Source organism: Coptis chinensis, chromosome 5 (assembly GCF_015680905.1).
Source record: "Coptis chinensis isolate HL-2020 chromosome 5, ASM1568090v1, whole genome shotgun sequence".
Lineage (NCBI taxonomy): Eukaryota > Viridiplantae > Streptophyta > Magnoliopsida > Ranunculales > Ranunculaceae > Coptis > Coptis chinensis.
In genome coordinates, this window is record NC_141460.1 from 72,217,278 (window position 1) to 72,228,662 (window position 11,385).

The following is an 11,385-nucleotide window of genomic DNA, read 5'->3' on the forward strand; positions in this document are numbered from 1 at the left end:
GTAAGAGCATCCCAGTAGTATACTCAAATCTCAAATTTGAGTGGATTATTAATCTCATAAGCACCCCTGATGGTTCCCTTCTACCACTCATGTTCCCAGGCATTTTGTGAATTTCCATGGTTTATCACACTGGTATGATTTCTTAGTCAAAGGTGTTCACGTACTATGAAAGTGAGTTGTTGGAAATGCAATCTACTCCATTAGTAAAATGGTAATAACATTGCATGTGAAACACCACATTTTCTTAACCACAAGTGCACTTCAAGAAATTGTTCAAAAGAAGTATATGGTGCTAGTCAGTTAACTACCATAACATTTCCATATCACAAAGTTTGGAAGCTGTTATAAAATAGGATCAATTCATAGTAAAAAAATGTAATCATTTTGTTGATCTTATTGCAAGTTAGCCAAGAGCTAAAGAAAAATAAAAAGAAAATTTGTAAAAAGAAAACGTCGTTGCTAAACTAACCGAAGCACCCAAATTTTAAAAATAGGAAACGCTGTTATGAGTTATGACAACTTAAGCTTTTAAATGTTGTTACGTGCTAACCAAGTTGGGCATACATGCATATAGCAGCTTGAGATGCCAAGAACCAATATTGTATCTACTGACTTTTAATAGCATGAAAAATAAAGTAGACTAACACCACATCACATGAATTTATAAAGGAAGAAAAAGGAAATGTACCTAGCTAGAGTATGTTCCTCGTGGTTTAATATTTTTCCTCATCCTCAGCAAATCTAATCAAGGTAAAAACATTGGGTTCCTAGCAAGACTTCTGTGTAATTTCTTTCAAGCTCATGTTTGTTAATCGCTTTTCTATCTTGTTCCATTTAACTGTGCCTTCCTAATCCCAATTGCTCAAGTCTTTAGAACTATCATACATTAGGCAAAATACTAAGCATACTAAGAACACCAATTTCACTGGTAAACTGAATAGACACCATGTAAATAAGATGTTTGTAAGGATTTCTAAATCACAACAAAACAAATTTATCCAAAAAAAAAACATTTGAAATTGCAAACCTCAATTTGATTGCAATTTTTTTTACCTAACTCTGCTGGATTGGAAGAGGAACCTTGATGCCAAAAATTAGGATAGAGAGTTTTATACAGGGAGTTGAGAGAAGCTAAGTTAGTAACCGATCAAATACATTACTTAGTCATGCTCTACTTTAACTCTATTGAGTAATTGCATGGTAGTGGAGCAACATAAGGTAACAATCACTAGTGCTCTAATGGTTGTACTAATAGTGTCTTGATTAATCTAATCATTTTTTTGGTGAAGAACAAGAAAACTTTGGAGGTAGTAATTGGGGAGAGGATACGCCATTGGATGCAAGTCCGTTTGAGTCTATTAGAGGCCCAAGCCCACAAACCCGGTCTTTAATATCGTTTTAATGTGTTAACGCACAACCGATTACACTTAATCAATTAAACCCAATAGTTAAGAATTATTTTCTGTTTTTATTCCAACTTTAATGAATTCAAAATCTGTTAAACCATGAACAGTTCACTTGAATTAATAAATATGTAATCTGTTAGGCCAATAAAAAATATAGGTATGTATGTATATATGGATCTGACAGTATGGATGATGTTCACCTTTTGCTAGTGTTAGAGATTTGATTCTCTAATTTGACAAAGTACGAATACAAAGATTTTTTCCTTACTCACGATATTCGTGTGTTTAGATTTGAGTAAGGATTTCGAACCATCCTAAGTCTAAGACAACATACAACTTGTTTTTGCTATTTTAGGAAACTAGTGAGTAACTTTTAAGCTATGGTTGAATTGATACTAACTACTTGGTTTCTTTTAATGCAAAAAATAAAAAAATTAAGTTACGTAAACATGCAACTAAAACAAAGATAAAAATTGATTTCTAAATAGGTGTGGAGAGTTAGTTCTCCTCATGTGAAAATAACCTCTATTGTATGATTTTAGGTTCTTGCATCTTAACCTTCCTAGAACTCATAGACAAGTCCTAATAAAGATTAACTTGATCCCTAACACTATGACTCATCTCTAAAATCATATTGCTAGCATGTAGAACCAAAGATGATTTATCTCTAAGATCATCACCTTGATTCCTAATTAGACTCTACACCAACTACCATTTTGGGATAGGATGTAGGTCTAGTTGTTCTTCCTAAACAACTTACTAAAATCACATCACAAAGGTTATCCCTCACATGAGCATCATTAACACCCCCCCCCCCTCCCCCCACACACACACACACACACAAAGGGAAGGTTTTAGCTCATGATCCTAGGGATATAAATGAAAGAAGCAAATAGATATGTAAATGGGAAAAAGAAGAATAAAGGAACTCACTTGCATTAAAAAGTTTAGATTTTTTTTCTAGAACAAGAACACAAAAAGTTCTACCATTAAAACTATTACAAGCTTTTTCATAAAAACTCTAAACTAAAACTAAACTAAAAACTTAACTTCTTCTCCTACTAAGGAGCTAAAACAAATAATGCATGATAAAAGAAAAGAAGTCAAGAAAGTAAATGAAGTACATCCCCCCTTGTTTTGTTTTTTTCTTCCTTTCTAAAATTCTCTCCCTCATCCCACGTGAAAACACACACACACATTTAATTCACTTTTATCCACCACATTAAAACAAAGTGACACCTTGTTTTTTTTTTTTCACTATTAACACCTAATTTTATTAATTACATGCAAGGTGTCAACTTTGCACCAATAATTTGGCACTTTTGTCTTGACATGCTCCATGATTGATGACTCATCTCTTCTTGTGGGCTCGAAAAGAGGGCCCATGCGCTATGTCTATTGGTGGGTCCGGACGTCGATTTCTGCAATGTCTAGCCTAAGGTAGAGCTAGTCATGTTGATCATCTGGGCAGCTTACTTGCCGAAATCGGAGTCCAGGTTAACGAGATATGAGCTCTAAAAGTTTACGCTTTCCGTTACATAGTCCCGTTCTTACTCGATTCTATCATGTTTGAGTCCCCGACTTTGATCCGTCTTTGTTTAGCTTCACATGGCTGATTTGGAAGAATTCATATATATATCGTTCCCCGTGCTTTAACGCAGGTTTAACCAATATTTTCATGTTTACTGCGAAGACCTGCAAAAGTATGAAAATATACTTATTTCATGATTATTAAACACATAATTAACCAAATTTATATGTCTCAATGGAGTTTAATATTACAGTTTTGGGTGCTTATCAATGGACATTTGCAACTTTGAAGTAGCAAGAAACAATAGAAAAGAGGTTTGTTATTGATCTAGTCTAGAAACATTATACATACCTGACGACCTGAGCAAAATAGTTCAAGTGTAATTGATCTCGACAACAACATAGTTCAAGCCAGTGCGAAATTTTGTGCATAGTAACATATTTATCTTTCAAGCTTCCTGATTGAAATCATTGAACTAGTAAAACATAATAAGAGGAATTGCATAAGCTACTAAAACCCAACTACTAAGAATAGAAACTTGGAGCAGAACCAATTCAAAGCATCTTTGGTAGGAAAATTAATGTAAAACGTTAAATAAGAGCAATATAAAATTTAAATCATTATAGTAAAATCCAACAGCAAGAAGTGGAAACTGTGTTTAATCCCAAAATTAAATTAGTCGAATACTTGAGATCAAATACAGTACCTGCCATCGAAGGTGTGGAGTGAAGCATTTAGATGAATCAAGAAGTCGATTCTATCAATTGTGGGGATGGTGCAAAATATTTTGAGGTGGGTTTTGATAGTGGTAAGCTATCAAGAGAGAAAGAGAGGATTTTGATAGTGGTAAGAGCATCTCTAGGTGGTGGTAGTATACTCTTCAAATTTGAAAAAGAGATTTGGAGAAATTGGTCGCAAATATTGACCATAAATGTAATTGTAGACCCTACCATGCGCGCCATTGGTATTAGCGCGCGTCAGTAATATTGTCGCGCGATATTACCACTGTCGCCCCCAAGTTGAAAAAAAAAACTCACGCGACATTCCCATTGTTGCACCAAATTGAAAAAGTAAAAAAAAAAAAAACTTGCGCGACATTAGTAGTGGCGAGCGCCAATACCACTGGCGTGTGGTGCTGGTCAAAGTCAAAAAAAAAAATTTAGGCGACATTTACAATGGCGCGCGACATTACCAATGTTGTTCCGCATCCGCATGCAAATTGCCAAATTTGCGAACAAGAATACGAACGAACAGGTGATGCGACCAAATTTGAGGCCACCTAGAGTTGAAATTCCGGAAAATTCCAAAGCATTTCTTCAAATTTGAAGATTTTGATAGGTTATACTACCACCTAGAAATGCTATACCATTTGGGTTTGATGGTCATTGCGAGTCTTGGGGATCAAACCCACTTTTAAAGCTCAACTATTTAAAACAACAATTAATACAACACATAAAAAGCATTTTCATTTTCCATAGGGAAGTCAACCCTTCAAAACCAAGCCGGTCCACTGAATTAGCATTTATTTTTATTTTTTGGTAATCCTTGGCATTTATTTAACCCCACTTTTGAAGCCTTTAGTAGTTTAACCCAACTAATTGATCAACTCTCTACTAAATTGTAAATTTAGTGGATGCTAAATGGGGTTTCTATTTTAATTTTGGTAACCGAAGCTAAAGTGATTTAATGTATGATTAAATGTGGGCTATTAGGAAGGTCATGGGGTGTTTCAAAATAAAAATCTCGATAGCACATCTGCCTCTCATCAAACTCAGATCCCCACGAGATCCGACCACCCTTTGTCTTTCCATTTTGTTTTGTTATCAAAGACCATGAATACTGAGTAGTTGAGAATGCTCCCAGTAACGTTAGCCCCCTTTTTTTCTCTTAGACTGACACATCAGATTTTACATAAAAAAAAGAATTGTATGCCATTTTTTTTTTTATTTGGGCTACCACGAGGATATCCCTATAGGGATGAGTGTTTCGAGACCGTTGGATCCGAGATCTAACGGTCCGAAAATCAAAAACAAAAAGGAAGAGAGAGAATATGAGTTTGTTTTTTATTTTCGGACCGTTAGATCTCGGATCCAACGGTCTCGGCTGGCATCCCTATAGGGATATCCTCGTGGTAGACGAACTCTTTTTTTTTTTTGCCGATTTCAATTATTTCTAACCCAAAATAGATAAAAACCTCTTTTTATACTCTTTTTTCAATTCTACAAAACACTCCCATCTCTAAAAAAAAAAATTATCTCTTTCAAACCCTCTCTCTTATTCTTCTCTTCTTCCAAATTAAACGAGGTCAAAAAGGATGATAGAGTGATAAAAGCATTTACTTTGATTATTGTCATTCTGCTATATATATATATATCAGTGTTGAAGCTACTGTCGCAGGATCTAATGAACACAACTGTGAAACAATGGAGCCATGCCATACTGAACTTCTCTCTGAACATTTACACAGTGAACCAATGGAAAATATGATTGTAGGATCTGAATCTGTCGATGTTGAGAGTAGCAGTCCACCTTTTCACAAGAGAAAATTCAAATATGCAATCAAGATCGAGAAAGAGAAAATCGGTCTTGAGATCCTCCCCGGGAAGTGCACGAAGTTCTTGACCCTAGAGAAAATGGTCTTTGTAAAAGCTCCCGATCCTACCGGGTATTTCTGCAAATGTTAGTGTTGAAAGAAACAAAAAAAGAAAGATGAGAAAAAGGACAAATAAAGCAGTGGATGATGAGTTTTCGAGAACAAGAAGGCATCTAATATACTTGCTGTATCGAATGGGCTATGAGCATAACTATATTGATGCTTATTCTGGTGAAGGCTAGAAAGGACAAAGGTTTGCATATTATAATCTCAACCATGCATCATACTAAAGATCTTTATCAGTTTTGGGTAGATATTTTCGTGTCCACTGTGCTTTGATTTTCTTGCTGAGATTATATATCTAAAATACAGGATCCTTGATTTGTCCGGAACTATTCCACTTGCACATACTCTTATTTTGTTTAGAACTAGAAATGTTTCATTGGATGTCAGCTGGAGCCCCCTTAATCTTTTTCATCGTGAAACATAGTTGGATTAGTTTCTTTTACATGTGAATTGTAGTGGTTCCTAAAATAATACCTTATAAATGAAGACTTGCTACATTTACTTTGTTTTCATTTGTCAAGGTGAATCACACATTCTTTACACTCTGCTCTTGCAGAACTGTGCTCTATGTGAGTCTACATTTTCTCTGGGACCAACTGCACATTCTTTACACTCTGCTCTTGCAGAACTATGCTCTATGTGAGTCTACATTTTCTCTGGGACCAACTGTTTAATTCTTAATATGTTTAATTTGCAGTGCTGAGAAAATTAAGCCGAAGAAGGAGCTTAAACGTGCAGCTCTGAAATTCTTGAATCAAGCGGAGAATACGGAATTATTTGAACATCCGGACTCTTTATATGCGGAAGGAAGATTTGAAGAATCTTTATTTGATTCTCGAAGGCCGATCTCTAGTGAGGATGTAGGGCAAGTTTATGACCTCATAACTTTTTTAATTTTAATTTTAATTTCAATTTCAATTTTAATTTTTTAATAGAATTGCACCTTATTTATTTTGGTGTGGTAGATCTTTTGCGCCAAATGCGGGTCCAAAGATCTGTCTACTGATAATGATATTATACTCTGTGATGGTATCTGCGACCGTGGCTTTCATCAGATGTGTTTGGAACTGTCCATACTTTGATTATTGTCATTCCTCTGCTATATATATACACTGAGGGTGGAGGCTAGGAAAGACATTGGGGATACTGGGTTTCTTGACCACTTACTGAAACATATGATTGGTAAGGTAGCACCTAATGGAGAAGACAAGTTCCGTAGGGCGCACAATCTGAGACGGAACAATGGTGTAATCGGGCTTGAGAGTGCGGACTTGGTTAATGTTAGGAAAGAGGTGGGGTGAAAGATCCCGACTAGAACCCGCCACCTCGATGGACGCCCGGTGATAATCCTTCACAAGAACCCGACCGCGGCTTTGAGTTAAAACTGCTAAAAGAGGAGATGGCCAACATTAGAAAGTAAATGACAGTACTAAATAGAATAGGTGTGTTTCTTTCTTCCGACAATAGAACAAGTGTGTTTCTTTCTTCCAACAATAAAACAGGTGTGTTTCTTTCTTCCGACACATTTTTTTTCTCTTTCAATTTCAATTAGGGTTTTTTTTTTTGTTTTTTTTTCCGAAGGAATCCAATCCACCTTTGATGATATTCTAATGAAGACTTTTCGTTGCTTCGAAAGTTGTTAAGGCTGATGCAAATGGTTGTATTACTGGAGCTTCAGGTTAGTGTTAGCATAAATTTATATGCAGATAATGTGTTTCTTAGTTGAATGTTAGATCATAGTTTTATGTCGAGGTCTTTATGTCATGTAGGAATATCACTGGTTGTGAATCCTTCATGGACAAATCCTACTGGGGAGTGGCATGTAGGATGTAAATTGGTCTATGAGTTTTTCACAAGCAGTTTGACTTCCGTTTAAAGGTAGGATTATGCGTCATTGTCATTGGATTTTTGTGTACTCTATTCAAACAAGTCTTCATTTGGAAACATCTTGACTTACTAAATTGAACTCTATGTCTTAGTTCTCAAGTATGACTAATCATGGTATGTGAACAGAAAGAAAGGAAGAAAAAGTGGGATGAGAAAAACCAGGAAGCAATTGCAGAGGCTGTAAAAAATCTTGATCAATTTGACCAGGTTATTAGCATTAATTGGTTTTCGTTGTCTTTGTTGTATGTATTTTTTTTCTTTTTTCATTTTCATTTTCAATCTCATGATTAGATCTTACTCCACTTTCATTGTTATTAGAAAAATCTTATAGGTTAGAAGCAAAAAATTTTGAGAACATGTACCATCATATGCAATGGCAATGAAGAGTTGACAATTGACGCCGAGGTTTGTCTAGAATTCTAGATACAAAAGATAGCCTAGGCACATCATATAGAGAAACACACTAGAGAAGTAGAGTTTCAAAAAGGCGGCAACTGCTTCCAGTTTAGATGCAATTTTGTGAAAGAAGAAGCAGGTTTGCTCTACATATAGCTTAGTCTTATATAATTTTAAGGTTCAAATATAGCAAGTAGGCTGATTTAGAAAAATAGCTATACTGGAATATGCGCCAAAATGCTACTCTGAGTTTTGCACTATCTGTAAGATTGTAACTATGACTTGAGAAGTGCAATGCAATGGACACACCAAAAACTTGTGGTGAATTTTACAGAAAACCGCTATGTAGGGATGATGTTGAAGGCAATAGATTAGTGATATTTAGAGAGCCTTCTTTATACCGGATTAATCGTAAGGTGGAAATGAAATTCTTAGTGGGTCTCCGTGGTACCGTGATGATGAGTTCACCGGAATCAATGCCATGAATGAATTAGTCAAGAAGTCACTCTTAGTCATGTTGAATGGATGGAAACATGTGACAGGCGCCATGAAGAATTGGTTGTAGGCGGTTCTTAAATGACAACAGTTTTCTATAACATTTTCATCATTTCATCAGTTGGATTGTGAAAGAGTTTTTACCTCGAGGTGCACTAGGTCAAATTATGGACTCTCTTGTCAAGTTTTTTCTTTGATTTCTGCTGTGATGATTAGTAATCTTTGTAAGTGATTCATGTCGAATTGGGTGTGTTTGGCTGATTTTCACACTTTATTGCAAAATCCGCCCTAGGTTTTTGTTCTATTATATATTGTATAACGGTTTTCGTAGGGAGTATTGCACCCATTGACATGTTTAGTTGCCCGACGATGGTACCCTACTTTTGGTCTCATCCCATATGTTCGTGGTAATTGTCTACATCATCTCATCCTTTTGTGATTTGCAGTGCCTTTTCTCCTACCATTGCTTTTTTAAGTTTGGATAGCTTATATCGCATGATTATTTATCGTAATCAATCTCACCGATAGTGAATAGTCACTGGAGTTATATGTTCTGATGTTATAGTGAATAGCCCTCATCTGCACTATCTATGTTAATAGTTATAGGTATTATGTGACAAATGATACACTACAAAAAGATGGAGATGGTAATTAAGAACAAGTCTATCCTTTGACTTCATTAAATATTTATAGGCGAATATGTATGTATATGTATTTGCAAGTATTGCCACTTCTTATAAGTTTAAAACTTAAAAAGTATCTCAATTCTTAGGTAACTATTTATTTTCAACGGGATCAATTCTGATTTGTAACTTGCCTGTTTAGAAACATAAAAAAGTGGAGGATATCAGTTTGAAAGGGATCTGTGCAGACCTTCAAAGCAGGGTTGATTATGTTCAAAAGCAAGCTAATGTAAGTGGGGTTAAGCTTAATTTTTTTTCAAATTGACCTTGAATTTGTGGTGGTTTTGAGGTAATGAACTTAAATTTGTGGTGGTTTATATTTTAAGCTGCAACTAACGATGTAAGTTGTTTAAATATTGCTATTCTCTTGCTTGATGTCAGCTTCTTTGCTTTCACCTGGATAGTATCGCGTCTAGCCTAGTCGAAGATACAAGTGTCCAAAAAAAAACATTATGACAACTAGATCTAATAAAACTGTCAAGAAAGATGATCGAGTTCTTTTTGGTACCGGTTTGAGTGGTACACGAGATTCTGGACCTGCAAAGAAAGTGGCAGAGTTAGTGGGAAAGAAGTCATATTTTTGTAAAGAGGAAAGGGCCATGGAGACCTCGGTTTGCCAGACGTTGAGTTTTGATCATGAAGAAGATAAATAGGATAACAAGGTATGATAATCTCTTTGATGAATCTTTTCCTTATATTGTTTATCATTTTTTTAATGTGTAATCTATGATGTTCATTTGGTATGACTGAGAATATGGGGGTAAGCTCTTTTACTTCCCCAGTGATCTGTTTGAAATATCCACTACCTTCAGCTTCTCTGTATCTACTTTAGGCATAAATGAAAAGTCTCTTCTTATGTTTTCAGTTTTAAATGTTTTTAACGAAGCTTTACTCGGTAATGAAATTAGTGTATAACAAAGTTTAAGCATGACAACATTGATTTCCTCATGAGACACCCACTTTTGGACACTGTTGTTTCTTCACATAATTTACTTCATCAAACAAGGTCTGTTGACTCTGTTCCTGATTTTTATGGTCACTTAGATTCTAGATTTTGCAGTGTGGGTCATGTGTGAGTCATTTATTGGTACAGTCTGCAGCCAATATCTTCTGATAATGGGATCTTTACATAGAGATCCTGGATTTTCTTTTATTCCTCTTTTGTAGTTGTGTGGTATCTACCAGATTTTATTTCCTTTTGTTGCTGTTATAGGATTTGCTTTTGTCTATATGGATGATCAGCGAGATGCCGAGGATGCAATTCAAAGACTTGACAGGGCAGAATTTGGAAGACAGAACTGAATTTGGAAGACAGGACCGGCGGCTTCGTGTTGAGTGGACAAAGGTATGTATGACAGGACAAATCAAGCCATCTGACGTGGGTTTGAATCAGGACACAGTGATACGTACATGCATAGGTTCCAGTCAATGGATTAATGGAAGGAGACACAATAGGAACCTCCAGTACCCGCCTACAATGAAATATCTTCACTTGCCTAAGTGTGATATCGTCTTTGTAAGCCTTCAAGTTCTGATCAAGACCTACTAATTTAGTGTTCTGCCTTGATTGTAATTTAATTCCACTTTGATTTTGAGTTGTTGGGATATTGTAGGTGTGGATAATGAAGTGTTGGGATATATATGTTTGGGTTCTGCCCTATTTTGCAGATATGAAAATTTTGTATACCACCTTCATTGATCATTCCACTTCACAGTCATCCAGGAATTGTATTGAGCACCTCTATGGTTCATTATATGTAAAATCAAATGACTATCGTGATTTGCTTGGACTATTAATCTGTCAGAAGGTATGACTCTTTTAAATATTGTTGAAAACAATTGGAACCTCGGAATGGATCATAGAATGACATAATGTCAGCACAAAAGGACCAATAATTATACTTCATATATTTGAATTCAATTAATCATTATGCAAAGCAAAATACTTTTTTAAAATTGATTCAATATCAATGTATGGGTTTAAACAACACATAAGGGCTTAAAATAGTTATTGAGAAATTCCAAACAATATGGACCCAAAATAATCATTGTGGAAAAAGTAAAGTAAAATACAAAGACTTCTAATTACAATCAAATAACTGGAAAAAAAAGGAGTCTTAACCTCAGTTGCAATAAAATCGTATAAGATTCATATAACTATATATTTTAATTAGGATAGTATCATTATCTCCATATGTAATTAAAAATACTTCTAATTACAGTCAAATTACAAAACAAAATGAACTCTTCACCCTATGAAATATATATACCAAACGCATACATGCTCAACACAATTTATTCCACTCCAATATATGTTTTTTATTAAAC

General features: G+C 35.2%; 1 protein-coding gene across 6 annotated transcripts; it reads left to right on the forward strand.

Annotated features, from left to right (window-relative positions):
- The first annotated feature begins 6,561 nt into the window (after nt 1–6,561).
- On the forward strand, nt 6,562–10,759 carry LOC147498752 (tripeptidyl-peptidase 2-like). Of its 6 annotated transcripts, none has more exons than XR_015195589.1 (7): nt 6,562–7,098; nt 7,178–7,274; nt 7,366–7,474; nt 7,610–7,690; nt 9,200–9,286; nt 9,439–9,719; nt 10,271–10,759. XR_015195589.1 is itself a non-coding variant. In XM_086560671.1 (6 exons), the coding sequence occupies exons 2-5, from the start codon at nt 7,245–7,247 to the stop codon at nt 9,511–9,513; spliced, it is 273 nt and encodes a 90-aa protein (XP_086416797.1). In that variant the 5' UTR covers nt 6,945–7,038; nt 7,178–7,244; the 3' UTR covers nt 9,514–9,719; nt 10,271–10,759. The 6 variants fall into 6 exon arrangements, 4 of the variants coding, with proteins under 4 accessions (XP_086416797.1, XP_086416799.1, XP_086416798.1 ...); XR_015195590.1 differs by having other exon boundaries at nt 6,713–7,098; nt 7,233–7,274; XM_086560671.1 differs by lacking the exon at nt 7,366–7,474 and having other exon boundaries at nt 6,945–7,038.
- Nucleotides 10,760–11,385: the final 626 nt, after the last annotated feature.